This window comes from Crocuta crocuta, unplaced genomic scaffold, assembly GCF_008692635.1.
Source record: "Crocuta crocuta isolate KB4526 unplaced genomic scaffold, BGI_CrCroc_1.0 scaffold184, whole genome shotgun sequence".
NCBI classification, from domain to species: domain Eukaryota; kingdom Metazoa; phylum Chordata; class Mammalia; order Carnivora; family Hyaenidae; genus Crocuta; species Crocuta crocuta.
The window spans coordinates 1,769,016-1,796,926 of record NW_027530006.1 but is presented as its reverse complement, the minus strand read 5'-3'; the positions used below and the strand labels follow the sequence as shown (position 1 = coordinate 1,796,926).

The following is a 27,911-nucleotide window of genomic DNA, read 5'->3' as shown; positions in this document are numbered from 1 at the left end:
TGGTCAGAAGAGCAAAGAACTGAGGTGTGGGTGATTTCAAGCATGACACAATCACTTATCCTAAAAACTGATTTACATTCACCAGCAGTGCTTGTCTTACGTCCATCCAAATAAAGAATGTGATTGTGTATAGATGTAGTATCATGTCTGCCCGGAAATACTAAGCGACAATAACAAAACATAGTAAAACCGCATCTTCTCCAATAACCATCTGGTTGCCTTCATTATTTATACTTCTATGGCAGACTCCTATCCACAAAACGTAGCCTATGCTATTTGGTGTGTGTATCTCTTTATGTATATCCCCCCTCTCTCCCCTCTTTATTACTTAATCAAAGATAGGAGATCTAAATAGAATAGCATCAAAATTATCTGCAGAAGATGGGGTCATCTACTCTAATAAATACACCTGCATTTCCTGAACACCTACCCTATTCCAGATACTGTGCACTGCTATTCACACGATATCCTTTAATCTTCCAATGGTGAGAAGATCTCCATGGTAGTGGTAGAGTGAGGGACAGTTATATATCAGAGACCCTGGTAACACATTGCTGGGGCTTGAATTTTGAGTATCACTTGCCAGAGGTGAAGTAGCTTGTCCAAAGTCACCAACCAACAATCTGGGGCCAAGATTTTACATCAGTTCTAATGACAAAGGTCTTAACTCTTTCTGTAATGTCATTCTTCTAGAATATGTGACTCTTTCTACCCCCAAAAACCAATATTTGCCCCCATAATTATACTGAATGCTTTTATCATCATATATTACTTGACAGCTCAGTATGAAGAAGAGTCCTCAATATCTTGACCCTCCAGATGATTGAACAAGTCCCAATCGCAAACATCCTTTCCCACCTCCAACCATATGTCGTCATTTCTTTCTCAAATACATGGTTACTCTAATTAGGAAACAAGGTGTGCAGGTGGTAAGGATGGCAAAAGTTGGTCTTAGCTTCCAGGAACTTTCATTTCAATTTAGTCATATGAATGTTTCAAACTTCTTTCAGGTAATAACATACCCTTCCTCTTTACTGGGAGTCAATCAGATACAGTTTTCAGTTTTGTTACAAAGACTTTGGGATGTCATGAGGGATGGGTCTCCCATTCCACTTAAAGACTCAATTAAGGCCTTCTTGCCCCAATTTTCAATTGTCACTTGGGAATGCACAAAACTTACTATTTTGCATAGAAGTCAATGACAGATAAAATAGGGGTTTGAGAATACTTTCAAACAAAATAGAAGCAAACTTAATGAAATGTCACTCCCTCAAAAAGACTGTGATTCAGATTTCACAAAAAAGATCATCATTTTGAAATGTATTAAGATAATATGAAGAAAAACAACACAGAAAACTATTAAATGGCAAAAAAATGCATAAGTGTTACAATAAATATGGCATTTTATCTTAAAAAAAGGAGTTAAAGTTTGCTCGTGGAAGCAGGTGCCAGATGTGTGCTGCTTGTGATTTATTGTAAAATTGTGCAAGGTGATACAAGCAAATGTTTGGGGTGTGTGTGTGTGTGTGTGTGCACGTGCGTGCACTCTGTGTATTCCTACATGACTTGGTACAGCTGGATGCAGTTTACTATGCTTATCTAGAATTTCGTGGGGAAGAAACCACACATGGAGACATGAACTTTGTGTTATACTCAAATCGTCCCCTAATAGATCAATCTCCTAGGGATGAATTTGCATTTTCAGAGCGAGTGTTAAAAAACAACTAACTGGCTGTACTCTTCTGAGCAGACCAGGCTATGTGCTATTTGGAGTGTACCTTTGAAAGTGGCTAACAGGAGAACTCCCCTGACTGGAGCAATCATGGAATGCTTTATGTAGAAAGGAACATGGGATTAAGCATCAAATATAAAAAAGGTGTCAGAGGCACAACAGATCAGCAAAGGAAATGCCAAGAGGAGGAGAAAGCAGGGACAAATACACATTGGGTGAAAAATGATTTGGCAAACAATTAATGCATTAGGGATTAGTTGGTTCTTGATTGCCTTACTCCTCTTACTATAATATGGCTCCCTGATGGAGGGAAAATGCCTATTATCCTCACAATGGTATACTTAGTGTTTGGGCCAGTGAAGGCACTTGCTAGTATTTCAAGAAAAATGGAGAACGAACATATAGATGAATGCACCAACAGTGGAAAAGTAAGGCATCTTTCACATAGTCTATCTGAAAAATACAACAGTGAATTTACAGCATGTGGTCATGAGTTAATAACCTCTTATCAATAGTTTAACACTATCATACAGTCTCAGAACTCTTCTTCCAATTGAGGTTTTATATGGATAAAGACAGTAATTCATTAGTATAAATACACTGTTAGGTCATTTGTGTAGTATGTACTTCTAGGACATCAGCAATAATGATGGGAGTATTTTGATGAACCCCAAAATATGAAACTGAGTTTTTCTTGATAGTTCTAGTTTTGTAACTATGTCTGTGCCCTGCAGATTTTCCATTTACTTCTTTCTTTTTCTTGTTATTCTTTGGACAGTATCACAGATACTATGATTTTCCAAGTTTGAAACCTGTCACTATTACAACTATTAATAGCTTGCCTTGAAATCTCTTAAAATAGTGTTCAATTATACTGATTCTGAAACTCACAGTGAAGAGTTGGCAAACCTCAAAGTTGTTCATGAGCACTATCTAACCACAAATTTCTTAGTATCCTAGCAATAAGAAGTTAGACAAGGAGAACTCAACTAACCCTAATGCTACCATGTTACAAGATTACAATGGCATCTCACAATATGCATTAACATTTTATCTGATAATGAACTTAGACAAAGATGAGAAAGTACAGGGAGAAGATTCAGATGGGCTTTGCTTGGAATTAAGTTTAACATATACCTATATACCCTAACAATATACTTAGTGGTACATTTCAGTTAGACCAGATTTAAATAGGCCTTGTGTTTTAGACACTACCACCTAGTTAATCAATAAGATATATGTAAAAAGTCTAGGGGCACCTGGGTGGCTCAATCGGTTAAGTGTCCAATTTTGGCTCAGGTCATGGTCTCACAGTTCGTGGGTTTGAGCCTCATGTAAGGCTCTGCACTAACAGCTCAGGGTCTGGACTCTGCTTTGGATTCTGTGTCTCCCTCTCCCTCTGTCCCTTCCCCATTCACCCTTTCTTTCTCTCACAAAAATAAACATTTAAAAATTTTTGTTTAATTTAAAATATATGAAAATGGTTACAGAGTAAGGCTCATCTTGAGATCTATACCCTAACAATCTGATATAAGTAAATATTAAGCAGAATATATAAATAGTAGTAGTTAACGTTTCATGGGTACTTACTTCCTAGGCATTACACTAATAATTTTTCATATATTAATTAGGTGTTCAAAACCACCATATGAGGTAGGAAATATTACTGTCTTCATTTGACAAATGAGGAAGCTAAGGGACAGAGAGACTACTTACAGCACCAAATTCCATGGATCAGACTTTATTTTTTTTTTAATGTTTTATTTATTTCTAGGAGAGAGAGAGAGACAGCGTGAGCAGGGGAAGGTCAGAGAGAGAGGGAGTCACAGACTGAAATAGGCTCCAGGCTCTGAGCTGGCTGTCAGCACAGAGCCCGTCGCAGGGCTCCAACCCACAAACCACGAGATCATGACCTAAGCGAAAGTCGGACGCTTAACCGACTAAGCCACCCAGGCGCCCCTATGGATCAGACTTTAGAAAAACTGTTCTAGAACATATGCAAAGTTCTTTGTTGGCTTGACTGCAAATTCCTTGCCTAAATACTTTTTTGTTGTATAAGCTGAATTATATATCATGGGTGTTAAAAAAAGCCATGATCAACCATAGAACAGAAACTAGATTCTGGAAATTCACTTAGGGTGATGATAAAATTAAGGCTTAATTATCAAAACATATGGAAACTCCAAGGCAATCTGCATCCTTCCCACAGACTTGAGTCATTGAGGACTGGCCACAGTGGGGAGACTTTGGTCCCCTGGGGATTATCCTCAGACAGCCAGAATGCAGTGAGGTTTAGTTGAGTGCCGGCCTGGAGAGAGGCTTAATCTCAGTAGAACTATGTATCAATGGCCTCTATGTTTTCATGAAGGAGACTAAATTGATCACTGATTCCTTCGTATCGCTAAAGAAATTATAAAAAAGATAAAATGTCAAAAACTCAAGATTAAACAGGGTAATGTAATTTACAATAAACATTAGGTAAAACAGGAACAGCCTCAAGACTAAAAATAAATATATTACAATTTGCCAAAAGAATGTACTAAAAGGTGATATTGAAATAAAAACAGAGTCAAAAGGTGAGCCCCCCAAACAAAGACCAAAAAGTGACTTGGGTCCTCTCTTGGGGCTTGGTGGGGTTGAATCCTTGAGGACCAGTACCTTTTGGATCCCTGTAGACTAAAGCCTGCATATTTTTATATCTATGTACTTATTCCAAAATACTTTTATAGTATTTCTAGGTCTGATCCTAAATACTTTACAAATACTTATTCAATCATCAGACAACATTATGAGGTAAGTACTGTTATTAGCACCCTCATTTATAGATGCAAAAGCTGAGGCATAGAGAGGACAAATTATCTGCCTTAGGTCACAGAACTAGTAAATAGAAATTGAACACAGACCAACTCCATACCACTCATTTTTAAACACTATGCAATGTAAAGAGGAAATGTGGAAGTAGGAATTTAGTCAGAGACATTAATGTTGGTTTTCACATAGTTCTGAAGTGTCATCAGAGACTATAAAACTTTATTTTTTAAAAATTTTTAGTGTTTGTTTATATTTGGGAGATAGAGCACAAGGACAGGAGGAGCAGAGAGAGAAGGCGACACAGAATCCAAAACAGGCTCTAGGCTCCGAGCTGTCATCACTGAGTCCAGCCCGTGGCTTGAACCCACAAACCGTGAGATCATGACCTGAGCTGAAGTTGGTGTTTAATCAACCAAGCCACCCTGGCATCCCAAGACTGCAAAACTTAAAAAAAACAAAAAACAAAAAACAAAAACAAATCTCAATGGGCTTTGGTTGGAGGATAATGAAATCAAACACTCCATAAAATGAACGTCATAGCTTTTGGGGTCTTAAATTGCTAAGTTGTCTTTGTTAAGAAAAAGTATGTATCCACACATACTTAACATATGTACATACATGATTTGCAGTTACATTTAAATAATAAACTATAGATGATTTTTTCAACTGTAAAATTTGCTCATGAACAGAGAAAGAGAAACAAAACCTAAGGTCCCATAGGTCAAATTATATTATTTTCTTTTTTGGATTGCTAAACCATTGTTTGCAAAGTCATCACTGGTAGGATAACATCAGGCATCATGACGGAAGGAAGTAACCTTGCCTGGGTCTGTAAAGCCTTGTGACTATGGTAGCCTTTCTTAAATAGTGTAGACTACCATGTTGGAATGGAATTCAAAGACTACAAGTATATGAAAAGATGAGCTTTTAAAATATGGTCTGATTCACAACCAAAAGAATCATTAATTCAATATTGTTTTGTCTTTCTATCTTACATTCATTATGTATTATACAGTTAGCCACTGGCAGCTCCTTAAAACCATTCAAAGACATGCACATTCGAATTAATGCTTTTGGAAAACTGTATTCCTTCCACATGAGATGGCAAAACCTCTTAATTTCTTCACCAGAGCCTCAGTTTGAAAGATAATACAGAAATATCCAGGCAGCCATTAGGTCTGAAATAAATTCTTGGATGTTTAAAGAAAGGCTGCTTGACCACTGAGTTATAGGTAGGAAAAGGACATCTATTATACAAACAAGTGAACTTATCTATCATATTTATTCAGGTGCCTACTGTTTACCAGTACTGCAGACACAATGATGTACCACAAACACCTATTCCTGCCTTCATGGTACTTGGAGACTAGCCAGAGAGATGGGCCATCAAATGATTGGGGCAAGGGGTATATAATTACAAGTGGAGACCAATGATATAAAGAAAACAGTTCTCTGAGTGTATAAGCAAAGAAACTGGCCTAAACTTGAGGTGAGGGGAACCTAGGATGGATGTTCTAAGAAGCAGAAGAAGATCATTCCATACAGAGGAAAACAAGAATAAAGAAATATCACATGTATAAAACCCATTCTGTGGTTGAATGAGCACAGCATCTTCAAGACCTAAAGGAGTACCCATATGGATGGTGACATGAGGAGAAAAGTGGCACAAGGTGGGAGGAAGTGGTGGCAAATTAGTCTGACAAAGAGGACCACATGGGGCCTCACAGACACCACTATGGGTGAGGATTTTATTTTCTGATAAATAGGAAGGCATAGTTATGGAATACCATGATTGAATATATTGTCAGCTTTCTACTGACATAAAAGGCCATGGCATTTTTCATTTTTTTTTAATGTAACTGAAATTTTATGAATGAATGAATGAATGTTTTCATTTATTTATAGCTTTACTAGGTTATGATTGACAAAAATTATATACAACCTTAAAAAGGTAAGACATACAATGTGATGATTTAATATATGTATAATTGAAAAATGATTACCACATCAAGTTAATTAACACATCCATCAATTCATATTTAATCTACTCTTTAGTAGTCATGTAAAATGCAAACATATGTAAATATATAGGGGTGTGGTTCTGGATCACTACAGAGGGCACTTCATAAACACAACTGGACAAAGGCAAGGAGCTTCCTCCTTGCTGCTTTTACAACTCCACACACCCGTCAACCATCATCTTTTCAAGTTTATAACCAAGGCAATGATTTAACACATTGAACAGTAACTGAATGATTGTTTACTGACTTTTCAAAGGAACAGAAGGAGACAAGAACAGTTACAGAGACACCATCCAAACTACAAATAACACGGTGTCAGAATGGTTTTGCCTTCTATTAGCAATTTGTCAATGTAAAGAGACTAGACAAACCAACATCACTAGATCATGCTTCCTTGCCATTGGTGTTTTGTAAATCAGAACTAAGCAAAAAGGGCTTGCTTTTCAGGGCAACTTAACTCACTACTTTGTAGGTATAGTGAAAGTGATCTGTTCAAAAAATAATATTACAAAAAGGGACATACACTAACATGACTTTTAAAGGTCTCAGGGTCTTTGTGTAGCAAGAAATTATATAGTGTTAATCTTTTTGTATACATATGGGGGATAAAATATAACCACCGTTACACAAATTTCTATGGTTTTCATATCTTCAATATTAATCTGGCATTCTGATGAAAGCATTTCTAATCTGATTAAAGATCTACTCTAAACTTCTATTTAGAAGACTTCTCCAGGGAAAGCATGCACATGGATTCACCCAAAGTCATTTGATCAATTAATATATGCAAAAACTCTCTTATAAATGTGCAGAGTCATTCTGACTTCCCTTTTTAAATTTTTTTTTTTTTTTTTTTAATGAGAAGGCCCTGGAGATTGCTATGCTCCCTCTCCTAGCCAAAGTCATTCCTGACATTGTCTTAAGTATTCAGACTTCCTTTGCAGTCATTTTATTTGTAATAGTGTCTTGTGTGTTGTGTCTCCTAGCTCTACATACAAACTACCACACTTACAATCTCCATGAACCTAAGTGCGTCAGTGGCGCTGGGGATGCTATACATGCCGAAAGTGTACATCATCATTTTCCACCCTGAACTCAATGTCCAGAAGCGGAAGCGAAGCTTCAAGGCGGTAGTCACGGCAGCCACCATGTCTTCACGGCTGTCACACAAACCCAGTGACAGACCCAACGGGGAGGCAAAAACAGAACTCTGTGAAAACGTAGACCCGAACAGTAAGTAACTTTCTTTTCCTTTCATCTTCCCCTGCTACATCCAGAAGCTTTAGGAACTGTAATATGAACTTACCTCTCTTTGCAGAAATATTATATCCATCCTTGTCTTAACCGAGTGGATTCCTGGGTGAATGCTAACTTTTGCTCTTAAGAGTTTACCTCATTCTTGCTCCCTTCATTTAATTTTTGCTCCCTATGAGAAAAAAAGCTCTTAGAGGCTCTGCTTCTCAAGTGTGAAGTTCCCTCCCACCCCTTCTTTCTTGTTCTTTAGTACCAAACCCTTCAAGTGACATAAACACACTGTCAGGTTGTGACCCACCTTTCTTGCTCTTTTTCTATTAGGGGAACAACTTCCCAGTAGGAAAAGTTTAACACTTGATTAAACTGTAGCAGTGGGAAGGAAATTGGAATATTTAATAACTCAGAAAGCAAAACTCCTTTCCACTGGAATGTGAATGTGGAGAACATTAGGATTCTTTACTAAGCAAGCTTTCTAGAAACAAGAAAACACCCAAGTATATAGGCCATCTACCGCCATGCTCATGATGCCCCCACATGGGGAAAACATCTAAGACAAAACATTAGGGAGCGGATGAAGGGTGAAATGTTGCATTTGATATGCTTGTATCTCCAACCCCTGGGTAGCCTTTAGTGATCCCTGCAAATGACTACAAAAAGATGGACATACTTTTCAGAAAACAAGACCATTTAACTAGAGCTTGAATGCATAGAATTCCCACTGCTAATTTACCAACAGTATGGTGATAAGAGTGCATTTTAGATTAAAAATATTACTTCCAGGATTTGTTTTCTAGGAACAAGTTGACCAGTTCCAGATAGGATGTGGCAGATTCTTATACTTCCTATTTTTAAAGTAGAGGGGGATTTAGGTTGTCCATTAAATCACTTAAGACATTTTTCAGTTATCAACTAATTGTTTCATAGACAAAAGCTTCTTGCCAAGCAGAAAGGAATCCCTATTCTAAATACTCTGAGGTAATTCTTTATACTCTGCAAGTGAGAGAGAGATCTTTAAAGAGCAGGAGACAACAGAGTTTTTGTTCCTGACAAATACTATGTGGAGATCCATGATCTTGGCTCATCTCCACTTCTAAGCAGTTAGCTGAGTGAATATTGTGAAACTCTGAAAATATGTAGATAAGATACCAAAGACTTGTTTACAGTGAGCTTCATTTTGACCCTCTAATAGAAGGCATTCTGGGACAAGGCAAGAGGAAAGACAAGGATCACACTGAGAGATGAGAGAAACAAAATCAATGTATAGGCTCTGTTCTTATGTCTTCAGAGCAAATGGTCAATAGAGAGGAGGGGAAGTGGATGTTGAATCCTGTGGTAATTGATAGGAAGAGGCTTCAGGTTGAGACAGACCTGGGTTCAAATCCCAATCACTCCACTTCCCAGCTATGTGGCTTTGAGAATCACTAAGCTTTCCTAAGGCTCAACATCTTCATGTTTGGAATGGAGAAAATAATATGTAATAAGTATGTCATACCTATTATGCATCTAGAAAATAATGCATCAATTGTTATTGTCTTTTTATTCCTTAAAAGGCAGAAAGCTCTGCCTAAAAGTAAATGTAGAGTGATGGTACAGTTAAAGGCTGTATGGAGGTAGACAGAATTGATGCCCGAAAAGAAATATTTCTATAAACATATATGCTTAAGTATTTTATGCATAGTTGTGTTGATAAATATACCTGCACATTTCTACTTCTGTAGTGTTTTATTCTAGGACCCCTTGCATTTTTTAAAACCCTTATCCCAGAGACATTCCATTAACAATTTTACATGTATATCTGAACACACACAATTTAACTAGATATGTCCAAAATTCAGTAAGCAGAAAATTTTCTCAAGTGTCTATTTGTATTGAAAAAAAAAATGACCAAGTTAGAAGTTTTGAATTTGGACAATTCAGTATTTTGCTACTTAAAAATAATTAGCTTTCAAACAACATATCTACTGTTATTAACTTTAATGACTAGGTTCTATCCTTGTTGAAGTTGTTTTGGATATGATAATGGTTGTAAAATGTTAACACTAACACTAATAGTAATATTAATACTACTGATAATACTTACAATAGCTACCCTTTGAAATACGCCTTATCCAAAATGCTTTGGGCAGAAGATCTCTTATCCCTCACAGTAATTCTATAGAATGAAAATTGCTTTTTACTGAAGAAACCAAGGCTTAGTGAGATTATGTGCCATTACCAAAGTCACACATCTAGTTAGCAGTGGAGGTTGGACTGAAACCCAGGCCTGCTTCTCTTTGCTGTTCTATTTCTTACAATATAAGTGGCATGTCATAATTCCAAAGCAGAAATTACTCTTTTGGCTTCCTCAACTGGTGATTCAAGTTGCATCTAAAGAAAATAATGATGTGTGTGGCAGACTCTTGAGTTAAATGTGCTGTGAAATGTATTATTGTTTGCTGTGTTGTCTAGAAAGATAGGAGTAACTTGAGTTCAAAGAAGGCTGCCCAGGTAGAGGCCTCATATTACTTATTTAAAATGTAAGTAACTTATTATCTATGCTAGTCATGACAACTATGCTGTTTGGAATTCATTAGATGCCTTCCCATTAAAAAGTTTTGTTGGGTTTTGTCAATGATTTTTGGTGTCTACACAGAGCAAAGATAAACAGTTCACAGGGGGAGAAAATGAAATCAAATAGAGTCCTCCTCTTACAAGCAGTCCAAAACAATTTAAAAATTGTTTGAGTTCTTTTGTATTGTGTAGACACTCCCTAAAATAACAGAAGTAATTTGAATAGATATTTGCTGAACCGTGGGAGGAGATTCATGTACCTCCAAACATTGGGGTTTCTGATGATCCAGCTCCTATCCCCCTCTCCCAAAAATCAAATGACTTTATCCACACAAAATCTGTCCAATAGAGATTTCTGCAGTGACAGAACTGTTCTAGTCATATGTGGCAAACCAGCACTTGAAATATGGTTACTTAACTAAGGAAATAAACTATAAATAATTTCAATGTAAATAGCCATTTATGTTTATGGCTACTATATCAGAAAGCCCATGTCTAGAAATTAGTATGTCTTAATAGGAAAGGATTTTATCTAAGTCACATATTAGAAATGCCTTCCAAAATTTTAGTGGCGATGTTGACCTGGGACAAAATCAACTTCAAGGGATGAAACATTTGAGATGAGATAAAAATACAATTGATTAGTTATTTTCAGTGATCCAAAAGGAGCCACTAATCTGGAAACAGTGGTATCATAGATAGTAATGATATTCAAAAAACCAGTCCTGAGCAATGCAAAAATGTATGTATGTAGGGTAACAGCAGTAATCAAAAGTTCGATTAATGAAAATAAACAGTTAAGACTACTCTAATGTGAAGGAATATTATTATAGTCCATGTAATACCAAATATAGCCCAAATATTCTCAAATTTCTAAACAATAACAGAGACAAAGGAATTATATGCTGAAATTAAGGTGTCTGGTTAAAAAGGAACAAAAGCATAGACCATGTACTTGAAAAAGGAACATGTCTTTCCAAAGGGGAAATCCTGTACACTGTTCTATGAGGGAGGGTATCTGAGAGTAAGATGGGTTTATAGTATGAGCCTCAAAGTAAATAACGAAACAAAAATGTCCCCTTCATTGTTGCTCCAAACACTTAGTCTCAATGTATTTCAGTCTTGAGTGTTTTCATTTTGAACAGCTCTGCTCCGTCATTGCAGCTTGCCATCTGGTGCATGCATGCTTTTCCTCATCCAACTGTACACTGCAACTACATGTCTACATAAAAACAAATTTGCTTGTTGGCTTACCATGGGCAGAAATTACAACTGCCCCAGCATTGCCTGAGTTTTCCCCCAAGAAGCTCAGTTTTCCTCTAAGGTTGCTTCTTCCCTTAAAATTCCATTGTTGAAAAAAACAAAAACTTTGATGTGCAGTACACAAAAAGTAAATCTTAAAATTGTAACATATCTCTGCACTACGGACATTAGATATTCAGAGTTGGGCAAGGACTAGTTGGCTTCTGTATTCAGATTGAAATACAGTAGGGGATTTGGGGTGTAGCTCAGCTACTTGTCAAATTTTTATTTATACCAACAAGATTTCTAATGCTAGAGGATCAGAAGAGCCTGACCTACTTTGGATAGCTTTAGATCTGGCCACCATGATGCCTTCTCCATATTCCTTTCTAAGAAGAAGGACACCTCAAGCTATGGTTCTTGCATCTGCAGCCTGAATGCAGCATGTTTCCCTACACTTTCTATTGCTACTTGGCAGATTTATGTTCATGGCAAACGTATAGATGCCAAATAAACAAGAGGACTTGGTTGTGCTTGGGACATGGCTTATTGATGGCCACCAGGACACTTTTCCAGTTGGATGAATATTAACTGAAATGCATGGCTTTATAGGGATGGGTGGATAAGAATTGCTGCCTTTCTCCCCTGGACTGGTCAGAACCAGAAGATGCACTGCAAATTATCCTCTGGTCAGATACTCTCCTTGTGAAGGATCACAGTGTAAAGTGATGAGCAGCCCTAAGCTACATTTGTCCTAAACTGACATCCATTTTCTAAGCCAATGCCCCCAGGTAGTGCAGTGAAAGAATAAATGCCTGTACTGGTTGCAGATAGTTTAGACTCAACTAGAGATGTCAGGCAGGTGGATAGCTTGGGACTCCCCCTTCTTGGTTGTGGGAATGTATGACTGATTAACTCTGAGAAAGAGGCTAGACATACACTGGGCCAAGGAACACATTCTATAAGGAAGCATATTTTAGAAGAGCAATAATTTGTACCTAATATAGAAAAGCTAAAATAAGATATTTTAAATCTGAGTTTGTATTTTGATGCTGTTTTTTTACTACCATTTTTCCTTCTGTTCTTCAGGAAGTGAATTATTATATAAAATAGTTGAATTGTCAATATAAGGAGGTATTTGATTAAAAGAAAAACTCAAACTGTTTGAAACTGGATGTGGGCACAAAACCCTACATAAGTAATGATGCCTAGAAAATTCTGGAACATGCTCCGTGCTGTGCTAATTTGTTATGGTTTTGTTTTGTTTTGCTTCTTCATTTGTTTGGATCTCTAACACTCTCAACATTATGCTATTTGTTTCATCCTGCTGGACTAACCATGTAGGCTGGTCACTATAGCTGAACTAGGCTGGGGGAAAAAAAAAAGGAAGGGGGATGGCAAAAGGAAGAATAGAAAGCTCTGATCAGATAAATAAATTATCTGGGAGCTGGTCCCCTCAATTGCTCCAGCTCAAGCAATTAAACCCCGACTGCCTTAAATCAAGAGGCACCAGCACTCCCATGTTCAGAGGTACCTGAATTGTGGTGAACTGGTCTACCAAAGTCTGTTGAACCCACTGAGAGTGGGCATAATGTCCAGGGTCTCTATCGCAGCCTCTTCTCCAAAAGGGAATAAAAGAATAAAAGGAATATTGTTTGCACATTTATTTTATACATACCTATATATTTACTTTTCCTGTAGACTGTATACCACCAGTAAGAAAGAGTGTACAAAAGTCTGTTACTTGGTACACTATTCCACCAACAGTATAGCTTTTGCCTGCTTTCTAAAAGGTAAGAAACAATCTAATTTTTATTTTTTTGTATGTTCATGTCTCTTCTGAGAAAAGAAATGTTCCCATGAAAACTGTGCATGATTACCTGTGAATCATTTATATGATGAAACATGTTTTCAAAGACAATCTGTTTGCTAAGCATAGTGTAGACAGCTGCACTGCAGGTCCAGGCTTGATTTCTTTTCTGGAGAATGTGTATGTGGATGTGTATACATTTGTCTTTGCTGAGCAAGTAACCAATAATGGTGGAATTGGTGCCGGTCACTCTGTTATGTGGTCTACTTTAAAACTACTGATGGAGAGAGATTATTTTTAAATGTGTGTTGTCATGCTCTGGTTTTAGAAGCCGATGTGGAAACTTACAGGGAAGGAAGGGGAATGTTTTACAAGCCTAGCAAAAACATTTGTCCTGGTTTATTTTTATTAAATACATTCCCAGAAATGTATTCATTCAAAAAACAATGAATGGCTTACCATCTTAAACCCAAAATAGTCTTAGTTCCTTTTTTACAGCAAAGGGACAGAAAAGACATTGCTGGATGGGCTTGATAGCATATTGAAGATGATCTGTGCCTCATAGTTCTGCCTTAGAGAAACACAGAACGAACTTCAGTTGTGTCACATGTCACTGAGCAAGGAAAGCTTCAATGAAAAACCTCAAGAGTGTAAAATGAATGTTAACATTAGTCAAACCCAGGAATTACCAAAAAATACCGAAAGTGTTCAAACTGTGTGACCTGGACATGGGAATGAGCAGGCATAGGAATAATCACTGATTCATCACTGAAGTTTATTATTTGGGGCTCTCACTAAAAGATATATGCTAAGACTTTATTATTATTTTGTTATTTATTAGTAGTAGCACCAGTTCCCTCATTTAGCTTCCATAATAGTTTAATATAGAGGAAAACAACCCTTGTATTGACAAACACCCTTATCCAGGAGTCAAAGTGTTCCCAACTGTGGAGAAACAAACAGTGGAAAACATGGAGTAGAGTTATTAATATCATGTGGTGGCTGTGAATGAAGGTTGCCGTTTGATTTGCTTTTAAACCTGCTATTGTGCTACAAAAGAGAGAAACAAATCTGTAGAAAGATTCCAACAGAGAACAGAGAGGTTCTATCATGGGAGGGGGAAATACTGCTTCCTCATTTCTATGTTGCTAACATAGAACTTTTATCAGATCATTGCTGTGTGTCCTTCCCCCCGCCCCCCTTTTTCTTAAATGGGGCATTTAGCACTATAAGACAGAACAAGAGTACTTTCAGGGTAATTACATTTCCTGTTGATTTTTGATGGGTGGCTGCAACTCAGTCTTTAAATTGGGATATATTGTTCACATACTAATTTCCTTTTTCCATATCAACATGATCTGTCCTAATTTTTAAATAGGGCATTCTTTTCTCCCAGTGAATATATAATGATATTCCAGTGAGATTTCAAGTTTTTGTACACCAAGGGCTTGTCAAAACACTGCAACATATCAATTGAATAGTCCTTTTACATGAGACTTCCTAAAGATTAAAAGAGAAGGAATTTTCCCTGGGTGAAAATGATAGGATTATTCTCAATCCATTAAAAATTCTCTTTAGTTCCATTCTGAGTTGATGCCTTTTGGGTTAAAGGATGCAAGATGAAAATGTCCTAAGTCAATTTTTCAGTTAAAAAAATACTTTTAGGATGTGCTGTTTCAAAATAAACTTATGGCTAGGATTCTCTTGTTTCAAAGATTTTGATTGGGTGCTCTCCTTTTCTGCCAATTTGTAAAGGTGGCTTTACAAATGAATGATAATGATCTTATACTGCTCCTTTAAAAAATAATTGGGAAGCTGGGGGCTCCTTGGTGACACAGTTGGTTAAGCATCTGACTTTTGATCTTGGCTCAGGTCACGATCTCATGGTTGCTGAGTTCAAGCCCTGTATCGGGCTGTACGCTGATGGCACAGAGCCTGCTTGGGATTCTGTCTCTCCTCTCTACCCCTTCCCTGCTTGTGTGTGTGCGCTCTCTCTCTCTCTCTCTCTCTCTCTCTCTCTCTCCCTCTCTCAAAATAAATAATACACTTTAAAAATTTTTTGAAATAATTGGGAATTTGGTCTAAGTTGCATTTACTTGAAAAGGGGAGTGACCTGCCTTGTTCAGGTTACAATAAGACAGGAAATCTCAGTAGAACAGTGAAGAAAGGCACATAAGTTGTGTGGTCAAATCCATTTCTACATTGTTTTTAGGCAGACAAAACAAAAACAATAAAGGAAATTTTGTAGATTCAAGAGTAAACACATGAAGTAAGACTTCAGTTTTAGCCCCCACACCCTAGCAAAGGCAGAGTCTACAAGCAGGCACCTACCTGTAGGAGGTTGAAGGAAGCAGGTCCAAATTCACACAGAACCTCATCTGGCTTGAAAAGGTACTCCATTATCCTGCCTCTGTTGAACACAGGGGTCTGTCAGAATAGACACCACAGGTCAGACATCAGCTGAATCAGCCCATTTGGCATTTTGTCTGAATGTTTGTGGATTTTAAAACTCTGCAGAAGGGTTATCAATCTAATGACATTTATGTTAAAATGCAATTAAGCAAGAGAAACACAATCAATCTAGCATCATCACCAGGTCAAAAAACAGATTGTTTTGTTAGGAAGTAAATTTTCACACCGCAGGATGGTATTCTTACTTTAAACCTTGAACTTAATTCAGCCTTGCACGTAATAGCCCAGAGTCTTGTTTTTACAAGTTATGTTCCTCCTAGCAAGTGCACTGCTTCTAATATAATTGACATTTCAATAATTTATTAACTGGTATTGTAAAAAAAAATCAATAATCTCATCTCTTATAGTTACTATAATGGGGTTATCTTACATTTTAAAGCTTTTTGGGAGTGTGTGATCAAGTTTTTTGTATCATGTTATGAACCTCCCTCCCCCTTTCATGTTCAGTGTGATGTTTCTGCGCTAACTGGAGACACTGTCAATTTAAAATCCATTTTGAAACACTCTATAAGTATAGCATAGCATAGAATATATGTTACCTGACCTTTGACATAGAATCACCTTAGAAATAAATGCAGCTATAAATCTTGTTGGCCTATTTCTTTCTACCTAAGAGTTCTCTGAAATACCATTATTTCTCTTCTTGGGGTTTGATATCTCAGCATCCTCAAAAAGCAACTAATATTTGCCACCTCAGTTCTACAACTTCAGTTCAACTTAAAGAATGGGATGGAAGTTCACATGGCTGGAAGTTGTACTCTTTCTTAGCATAAAAGAAACATTTACATTATGCCTCAAAGCCACGACAATTATGTCAACTTTTACATTTAATCATGGCACCACACCATCTGGCCAGGATTTGTGAACTCTAAGGGCGTTCTTAAGTTGGGTCCATCAAAGAAACATTTGTCAAGCACCACTCCTCTGGGCCAGCCCTGAACAGACTAGGAATTGGGGACAGACATGGATGATACCCTCAGGGAGCCCAGATCTGACGGAAGACTCGAAGGTAATAAATGATAATTGACATTGGCAGGGCCTCTTCGAAGAGGTCTGTCCCAAGTGCTAGTAAGCTCCAGGTGGAGAGCATCACCCAGCAGGTTTTGTTTGAGCGGGTCTCAAATCATGAAGGACTCCAGGCAACCATAAAGAAAAGTCCCTCAACACAGAAATCAAGTATGCACAGAGCCAGGAGTATAAAAAAATACGGTATATACTGGGACTAGAAAGTAGTTCTGTGATGTTGGAGTATTGTGCTTTGAGGAAGATAGTTGCAAGGAATGACATGCAGGAAAGCAGCCTATGTGTTGAGGGACTGAGTCACCTGCATCTTTGTGCCTTTAGCAAAGGGCCTGGCAAATACTAGGTTCTCAATAAGTATGCATGGAATGACTGGACTGTAAACCTCACATACCAAAGGCTCCTAAGCTTACCTAGAACATAGTAGGTACACATTAAATAATAAGTAATTATTAATAACAAAATGCCCCATCTATAGATTCAACAAGTAGAACTGTATTCTTCCAGATAAAATCTGAAAAAGTTACAAACTGTCTTGAAAAGGTAATTTTTTGGCCCGATGTCATAGGTTTCAAAAATATGCTGTAGTTATTATATAAAACTCTTAAAACTGACAGTGAGTGCTGTATCTGCACTTGTTCAATTAACTAAGGTGTCTTTTGATGAGCTACCCTGTGTATAAAACCAACAAAGTTTTATGCCTATTTCTTTCCTTTGATAGAATACAGATACCCTATTTGCCTTTCAAAGGGCACATGAATTTCAAATTTACCACTGGAAATGGATCCTATGCACTTGCTTTAAGCAGTTATCACTTCTAATTTGGTAAAAATAAAAACATTATCAATTTTGTACTTTTCTGATTCTTAAGTACTTTTTACTTTCTTAAAATTTTTTTTATCGACTGGCATTTAGGACAGATTTTGACTTTTAGGCCTCAAGTATCATTTGCATTTAAAAAGAAAACACTGTGTATCCTAAACCAAAGTCAGTTAATCTCTACAATCTTTCTTCTTCCCAATTACTGGAATGAGCATCCTCTCAGGACTCAAGAGACAGTGACTCTTATTTCCGCCTTCTAAAGACATGTCTCAGCTTCGCAGATTTTTTTTTTTTTTTGGCTGTACAATGGAACTTGGATGCATTTTAAATTAACTTTCTCTAGGAATCAAAGGTAATCATTATTTCTCTTTATGATCCACATGAATATTCTCATTATTTTTTTTCTTTTCAAGTTTAAGATTAGTTTTAAATTCCCTTTATATTGCTGCCTTCTTTCAGAGTAACCTCTGAGGACCCAACCTTGCACTAAAAGGACTGAGCAAATGTGTCTGAATCCTCTTCTTGCTGAGCCGACCCACACACTTAGAAGAACATGACGTGGATCAGCAACCCCACTTCCTGTAAGTGTTGGTCCAACTTTTGGTTATGACCTTGTGTGTGCCATTTCTTTTCTCTGGCCAAGAAAAAGGGAAGCAGGGCTAAGGTCCTAATGCTGGCTCTGATAATTAAGGTAGAATAAGCTTTATCACCTCATGGACCTCTGTGATCTTTGATAAGTCATATCCTCTGTGATCTTCAGTTTCCTCTGGTAAAAGATGGGAACATGTTTTTCTCCAGGGGATGCCATGAAGCTTGAATGGAATCATGTAAATAAAAGTCTTTCTTTAAAAAGGATGAGCATATGTGAGGACTCTTAGTCCCAAATCATCTTTCTATTTTAATTGACTTTGCTCTCTTTTTTTATGTGGTTACATTTTTTGTTTACAATAAACCATCAAAGTTGGAAGGAATGACATCTAGATTGCCAATGAAGTCAGGCAACCTTTTCTCTAGGTACAACAGGCTCTATTTTCGAGATGGGTCATTTTGGTCTTTTGATGGGTCAGTAATAGTCTTTCAGCTTGGTGAAATTGACAGAGAATGCTATCAGTCATTCAGCAAGGCTGCTGTGGGACAGATAGGCTCATACTGCCTGATACATGAACCACTCCATATGATTAACATCGACAGGTAACTCCACGCTGGCTGGCAAGCTGAAGAGCATTTTAAGTACAAATAATCATTTTGGGGTATGTCTTGAGTGACAGAGTAATGACTGAGTGGAACAGAGTCCCTTAATCTTTCCTTGTGAAAACACATTTTGTTTCCTTTCAAGGCTAGGGTACTACAACAAAATCAATTAACAAAACCCCTGAGAGATCTTTGTTGGTACTTTGAAGTTTGGTATTTATCAAGCTTATATCAAATATAGAATTTCCTTGAAGGGCTAGGCTCGTTGATCTTAGTCTTCAAAGGCCTCAGATAATGTTTTATAGCAATTTAATAATAATAATAATATCAATTAGGATAATGATAATAAGTCGACCATATTATTCCTATTGCTACAGACTTACAAAATACCCACCATCCATTGAGAGAGGACTTAGTGTCCCCACTTAACATATGAGGAAACTGAGGCTCAGAGAAGTGAAGCAACTTTCTAGTGACACACACAACTTCCCAACGGCACAGTGGATGTCTGAACATGGGCTTCTGGCCAGAGTCCTGTTTAATCAACTTTTCTGAAATTAAATGGATTGGGACACAAGTTTCAGTCTACATAATCTATCTTATCAGCATTTATGGCTCTCATCAATTGATTCTAGAGGCCCTCCAGGGCTTCAAGGCAGAAATTATAATCTGAGTTCAGGGTTGCTTTGAAATGAGATGTGCTCTCTTGTTTCTTCTTCCTGGATGGTACTACAAATGATGAGACTATTTGGTGTTCTTTCCACCTATTGTTGAATTCTTTGGATGGTCTAAAAAATTAAAGACTGTAGTTGTTGCTCCAAGAACATGGTTCTTCTAGAGTTGAAAATGTTTAACTCTTGAGAAATCATTGAAATCCATTGAGTAACAACCTCAAGGCCATCCTGGGCTGAGTGTAGCCTGTTCAGAGTTACAGTCCCAAGTTATCGTATATTGATGGCTATAAGCAGACTCACCCTCTGCATTCAGTGACATGAGAACCAAAGCTCATAAAATTAAGCTTAGAAAAGGATTTGCTCACATTTTAAAATAAATGGCACTTCCCTGGCACAAAAATGCAAAAAGCTAATTCCTTCCATGGCTTCATCAGCTATTTCCTCTGTCTCTGCTTTTGCCAGAGTGAAGCCCCATAAATATACTGGGCACCAGAGTCATTATCATCTGTGTTAGCCAAAAATTTGATTAAGCTGGCCTTCCAGGGTTTGCATGAGAAATTCTAGATTTTTGTTCTGGGAACTTAATTCCTCTTTTTCTCATTTCGGTCATGTTTGCAAATTTCCTTTGTATTTTAATTTGCCGTGGTTTGCCCAAATCCAGACTGAGACTTTAGCTGTTGTTTCTATTCAGGTGAAAAGTGAAAGCACACCTGGCCGTCTGCACAGGCATACAGTCAGGCAGTGGTCCAAGGCAAGTATCATTTCACATCCTTCTAAGTATCCTGAGGAAGGTTTGCTACCCAGCCCAATGAATGTAATGAAGTTTCCAGGGCAAGCTCAGTCCCTAAGCGGCCCTCCTCACATACCATCAATGTCCTTTCAATATTCCAAAATTATAAGACATTACACTAAGGAAGTCTATAGACCCTAGACCATTAGAACCAAAGACATCAATACCATCAAATTGGGAAAGAGATCCCTACTATGATCTACTGTGATGTGACCCTTTCAAATATTCAAAAAATATTCCCTCCCTGGGTAGTGGATTCTCAGTCCACTGAGTGGCAGGTACTGTAGCATCACTGGGGGCTCCTATTTAACTGCCCTACAAAGTAAAAGAAAGTGAAATAGGGGATCAGCATGTGAGACCCTGCCGTTTGTGGCAAGTGGGCAAAATGTAGACCCTTTAGAAAAGATCATCTCTCTGTGCCTCAGTTTCCTCATCTGCAAAATATAACCTCATAGGGTAGCTGTGAAGACTACACAGAAGTAAAGTACTTAGAACAGAGTTTGGCACAGCAGTTATTCAAATGTTAACCATCAGTGTTGTTATTAGGTTACTTAACATTAACTGAATTTTTCTATTTGTGTTTCCTCTAGGAAAGAATTTGGAGATTCCAATCTGATCCTTTTCCATGTGACCTCTTGTACCCATTCTATTTCTGTACCACACATAATAAAGTTGGAGAGTGCAAGTAATCCATCTGCATCTGATTTTTGTCTGGAAAAATTTGCAGGATTTTCAGATTGAAGTTACAATACATCTCCTGTCTTGTCTTTCACCTGTTCAGTATCGATCATTTCTGGAGCAATGGTGTCTTAAAGCCAAAATTTCACTGCACTAACAAGAGAGATACCTGTGAAACCACATTTAAACACACTTTGCTTCCATTTACTTTTATAACACAGCACATATTTCCTGAATTTAGGCATAAATACATTCAACACGGTCACCACAGTGGCAATGTTACATTAAAATATTGCTGTTAGGGGGCGCCTGGGTGGCTTAGTCGGTTAAGCGTCCGACTTTCGCTTAGGTCATGATCTCGCGGTTCGTGGGTTCGGGCCCCGCGTCGGGCTCTGTGCTGACTGCCAGCTCAGAGCCTGGAGCCTGTTTCAGTCTGTGACTCCCTCTCTCTCTGACCCTCCCCTGCTCACGCTGTCTCTCTCTCTCCTAGAAATAAATAAAACATTAAAAAAAAATTAAAAAAAAATAAAATAAAATATTACTGTTAGTACTCAAATATTTATGGAAATACCAAGGAGTAATTTTAAAATTCTATTTATGGAAGAAAATCTGTCGAGGAGAAATCTTTTGAAATGCCTTAAAATTTATACTTCAGTCTAATTTATATCTTTTGTTTCCTAACCTGGTGTTCATCAAAATGTTGCAAGCTTCCCCACAGTTCTGATGCACATCTAGTTGGGAACTTTTTTCCTTTAAACCCTGCCTGATAATCAACACATGCAATATGGTGTTGATATGATGGTGATCATTTAGATAGCAGAGTGTTTTCAAGGATATTAAAATGACTGATTTAAAAATCGAAAAATTATTCAGGTTTATCCCACACATGGCATCGACGATGTTCCCAGGAAATCATCTCTAGCTGTCTGCTATCACTGTGAGAAGCTATTTCCAGGTCTCCTCTCAAGAGACTCTTCCAGGCTGGTATTAAAAACTAAATAAAGACGAAGCTAATTGCTGAGCTCTATTCCTGGGACCTGAAAACAGCACCATCTTTTTGTTCAAGGCTGAATCTCTGTGACAACATCAGATGAGAAGCTGGGCCATGGCTTCCAGTTTCTGCAGAGGGGCACAGGTCATGGCCTTTTGTAGGCCCAGGGAGTTGATCCATCTTTCTGCAGTCATTCCAAAGTACTCAGGAGGTCACCTCTGAATTTAATTAGCCCAGAAGTTATCAAAGAGATGGCCATTTTTAAATTTTCAGTCATGTGCCTTTCAGTCTGTGCATTGACTTCTTTTCTACAAATATTAGTAGAATATTAGTAACTACCTCAAAAGGTTGTGATTAGGATTAAATGTACATAGTATGCTTAACATAATGTTTAGTATATAATATGACAGTCAATAATTAGTTGTTATTCTTCTTATGAATATCACCAACTAAGCTGTAGCTGCTCAGTTCCCATGGTATCTATTAGGCACAGAGACATGTTTACATTTAAACAAATTAGAATTAGGAGTGCCTGGGTGGCTCAGTCAGTTAAGCATCCGACTTTGGCTTAGGTCATAATCTCTTGGTGGGTTCAAGCCCCACATCAGGCTCTGTGCTGATAGCTCAGAGCCTGGAGCCTGCTTAAGATTCTGTGTCTCCCTCCTCTACCCCTTACCCACTTGTATGTGTGCATGTTCTCTCTCAAAAATAAACAAACATTTAAAAAAATTTAAACTAGTTAGAATTAGATAAAATTATTTTGTTCCTCAATTTTACCAGCCACATTGCAAGTGGTCAACAGGCACACATAGCTAATGACTACCATACTGGACAACAAAGATATAAAACACTCATCCTCATCACTAAAAGTTCTATTGGATAGTGTTCTGGGCCATCACCTAGAGAAAGTAAAAAGGAAGGTAGGAATATCCATTATAGAAGAGAGATCTTTTATTCTTAGCACTTTCCAATGACTGTGAAAATAGTCTAAAGACTCTGAAAGCATTGGAGTCCATTTATTTTGTAGCATCTAGTAAAGACTGGTCTACATTGTGGAATGTACAATAAATACTGTGAGCAATCACAACAACAAATTTCCAGAAAGTTTTCTCTCAATTGGGAAGGTTCCCCATTCTTTTCATATACTCTTTATGATGTTCTGGGTTTATTGATTCTCTAGTTGCACATAATTCTTGAAAACCAGGCAAGGTGGCAACTCTGTCATCATCACACATCTTATAGTAGAACTCTGTAGCTAGTGGAGAGGATGATTCTCTCAATCACCACCCAAATGGGAGCAACATACATACTCATTTGCCACACCAATGTTGCTCAACAGCAGAAAAGCAACTTAAATATTCAAGGATGTGAACAAAGGCCCTCACCCAATACCAAATAGCACCTTTCCAAGAACTTTTCACTTGTAATTACCCAAATTTGCAATTTGGGTGTTGTCTGAAAAATGATTGATTTTTTCCTTTAGAGTCAAAGTGACATGCCCTATGAATTGTCCCATGCATTAATCAGTGATTTGTACTATCCATTGGTTGGTCCCTGGCGTCAGTGTCTGGCGGTGCTTTGTAAATTTTTGAGACTAATGAAAAAATACAAGCAAAAAGCAAAAGATGTCTATCATTTTCAACAAGCAGAAGTTTTATGTGAATCATGAACAGTTTGTGATGTTATATATCATCTAGTGGAGTCTCTGCTATCAATTTATATTCTGGAGAACTTTTACTGTAAGACTAGGAGAGGAAGCTAGGAACAAGAGCCAGTATAGTATACTAAATCCTGCAGCAGCTCTTCCAACTGGTTTAGTATACTACAGCTGAAGAGAGCTCTCTCCTACCTTCTCAGATCACTCATTCCCGAACTCAGGATGTAAAATAGCTGCATAAGGTAGAGGAAAAATAAAAGCTGCCTCTTTCCGTTTGTGAACTTTCCATACAAACTATATATTATTTAATGGACAAATAACACAAGAGATTATACTGATTGCTAAATACTGCCTACAGATTAGTAGCAATGAGTCTATGTTCCAAAAATGCAGAAAAGATAAAAAGAAAATTCCATAAAATTCTTAAAAATTACATCATCATCAATTAACCGTGAAAATCAACTTATCCTTATACACCACTTTATAGTTTAATTTTGGCATGTGCTTGCACATACAGCACCTCATTCCATCCTCAGGACATCACACTGAAGGAGGTGGCATCATACAGCTCATGGGGGTTAAGAATATCATCCTAACTATTAGTCGCAAGGTAGCTTTAGAACCCATTCTGACACCATTTTATATACACCCATGTCTCTTTAAAGAGCTCAAATATCTTTAGACTGACAAGTTCATTTTTAAGCCAGGGAGGGGAAATCCCTCATCATAGAAGATTCAGATTTATAGCATAGTCTGGAAAAAACCAACCCCCACCCTCTTTTTTTCTTCTACTTGTGGATGATTATCAGCACTGAGTAGCCACTGGTCATCTTATCCAAGGGAAGGTAAACAGCTCAAGCCAGAATGGAAAATAAAGTTGGATGGCTGTAGGAGAAGGAATGAATTATTAATGTCAGATAACAACTTATGCTGTATATCTCCCTGAGGCCAGGAGGCTGGTGTGGCTGGAGATGAGTATGTAGTGTCTGATGGAAGGGAAGAGCATTTTGTCTTGCACTTTGTTCAGCTTCTACTAAATGGGTTATAAAGACCCTGTATATAACCAATTTAAATCCAGGTTTCTTATTTGTAAGCTTGCAAGACTTACTACAGAGATTAAACCAAGTCTGAAAAGAAAGAGAAGTTTACTATTTCTTTTGTCAATTAGTTTTCTTGTCAATGGAGCCTGACCCCAAACCAACCAACCAACATGACTGATGGGAGTGTTTACTATCGTTAGGGACTGGACACATATTGCTGACACAGAATGAGCCACAGCTCCTCCAGGAGTTCACAACTGAAAAGAAAAGGAAGAACAACTAAGTCCTTGTCAGACATGACTCTTGGATCCATTAATAGAAGTATGTGATGAAGGCTGAACGTAGCCATTTGCTCTCATGGATGACAAGAAGACGGTCTAACAACTGTGGCTTGAACAATGAACCAACATGGGAGAGGGTGTTCCACACAGAGGGATCATCTTCAGTTAAGTCCACATACATACAATGGTGGCAACATTATTAGCAACAGTGCTGGGCAGCAGGTATTGAGTACCTCCCATGCACAAGCCACTATTCTAAGTATTTGACATGTATCAACTCATTTAATCTTAAGAACCATGTTGTATATGCTGCATTAGGCCCATATTACAGATGAAGAAGGTGAGGCACAGAGATATTAAATAACTTTCCCAAAGTCACACAGCTGATAATTAGAGGAACTTGCATATATGCTCAGTCTTTTGAGATCAGAGGTCATGCTTCTGACCACTGTAATGCCTTCCAATTATCGGTCCATTGAGGAAAATGCATTCTCCAGTATAGTTAGACCATAAGGCTTCTCAATGATGGCACTAGTGACATTTTAAGCTGAACAATTCTTGGTTGCAGGGGGCTGTCCTGTGAACTGTAGAATATTTAGCAGCATCCCTGGCCTCTAGCCACAGATGCTCAGTAGCACCTCCATCCTACAGTTGTGTGAATCTAGCAGAAATGTCTCTAGACACTGCCAAATGTTCTCTGAGAGCACAGTTTGCCCAGCTGAAAACTACTGGACAAACATGATGTGTGAAGCTGAAGAAAGGCAGAGAAATATATCAGAGCTGTTAATATCCTCAAATTCTATTCTGAAGGCAGTGGGAATGTACCTTTAGAGAGAAAGGTGCCAGTTGGGGTCTTATAACTAAGGAGTAGCAGAAGAGATAACTTGAGGAATCATTAGAGCAGGAGATTCTGTGACAGAGAATGCTCACTTGGAGTTCTCAACTTAGGAACAGAATGTATTCTCAGATTTTATGAACTGTATGTTCAAAAGTCCTGAAGTTAAAGATACCAAAGGAAAATCTTTAAGAACAGTGCAAAAGCTGAGGCAACAATTTTACCGAGTGGTCCCTGGAATACAGCCAATCCCTGACTTGGAAGCTCAAAACTCAGTTTTATGTTAAGCTAGAAAGCTTCTGGATATGGGGGGAAAAACTGACTACCCAGTCTTCCTAAAAAGCTCCAATGTCAGATTCCATGTAATTGGTTGTTTTTTTTGTTGTTGTTGTTTTTGTTATAATTTATTTTTAAGACAAAGAGTATGAGTCAGGGATGGGTAGAGAGAGAGAGGGAGACACCGAATCTGAGACAGGCTCCAGGCTCTGAGCTGTCAGCACAGAGCCCGACGCGGGGCTTGAACTGTGAGATCATGACCTGAGTGGAAGTCAGACACTTAACCGACTGAGCCAGCCAGGCGCCCCTCCATGTCATTGTTTTAAGTGTGAACATAGTCATGTGAACTTTAGTGAGGGCAAGATTTACTAGACACTTGGCAATAGTGGAAAAAATACAAGTTTTCTCCCCACAACTCTCTATATGGGACAAACTTAAAACTGAGTTACATATTTAGAGCAGCTCTTTTATAAACAGCAAAAAAGATCTATGCAGTTTTAAGTATCCTACAAGAAACATGTTATAAAACAAGAGATGGTTTGGAGCACCTGGGTGGCTCATTCAGTTAAACGTCTGACTTGGCTCAGGTCATGATCTCACAGTTCTTGAGTCCAAGCGCTGCACAGAGCTCTGCACTGACAACTTAGAGCCTGGAACCTGATTCCGATTCTTTGTCTCCATCTCTCTCTGCTCCTCCCCTCCTCACACTCTGTCTCTCTCTCTCTCAAAAATAAATAAATATTTAAAAAAATTTTTTTAACAAAAGATGGTTTTTAAACGATCTAATTCAGAATTGTGCCTCAGGCAATAAACACTGGCCTAATTGTACAATTTCATCATTCTCCAAACATCAGCTTTCTTTTCTATTCCCTATTTTGACTCTCAGTGAGTTATGACACTGGGAAGGATTAAAAAGGAATATTTTCTGAGCTTCCTTTACAAGATTGCCATGGCCATTTTGAATCTAGTGCAGCTCCAAGCTTCTAATGTGGTTTCAGAGACAGATTTATCTTAAGAGAAATAACTAACTTGAATTTAAATTAAAAAGAAAATTTTTAAAAAGAAGAACTTGATTGCCTCTGAAAAATCATCAAATCCCAGAGGAAGCAAACAATGCATCTCTGACAGAAAAGGCCAGCCTTTGAGTCAGAGTCCAGGACTTTGGAATTAGAGACATAGCATGATTTTGACAAAAACACCTTCCCATCTCAGCTGCCTCACATGGGAACACTGGGATTTGATCAACCTCATTAACTAGGTTCTTTTGAGGTTGGGTGAGATGACACAGCTAAGGTCCCAGGATATGGTCTGACCCATGGCAGATATGCAGTAATTAATATTCCTCCATGTACAGAAATTAAGAGAATCATTTAGGACTTTGGTGAGATCAGACCTTTCCTGGAATGTCCTGGAGACTCTTCTTGTGTTCAGAGAGGGGCATAACCTGTCTTCAGCAAGAGCAGATCCCAGCCACTTTGTGACTCTCCCTCAACTCAGGGCAGGAAGCTGCCCCCACAGCCCATCTCCCTTGATGGGGGGCTGGAAACTGTAACCCCACCCTCTCTGAGTCAGCAGTTCGCCTGGGAATAACATCAGGCCCTCTGCTTGCACCATAGTGGGAGAAATACATAATAGACAGCGTTGTCTTCGACAGCTTTGTTTTAAAAAAGATACTCACATAGAATGTTTAAGTCTAGATCAGGCATTCAGCTAAGGATTTCAAATTTTAAGCAGCTGTAGTTTTTTCCAAGCTTACAGTTTGCA

At 38.0% G+C, this 27,911-nt stretch overlaps 1 protein-coding gene across 1 annotated transcript in view; it reads left to right on the top strand.

The window, feature by feature from the left end:
* GRM7 (glutamate metabotropic receptor 7) overlaps nucleotides 1–27,911 on the top strand; it is an 871,267-nt gene that overhangs the window by 805,549 nt on the left and 37,807 nt on the right. The window contains exon 9 of the mRNA XM_077763719.1: nucleotides 7,551–7,797. Coding sequence (XP_077619845.1) covers nucleotides 7,551–7,797 — 247 coding nt within the window. The remainder of the gene's footprint in view (nucleotides 1–7,550; nucleotides 7,798–27,911) is intronic.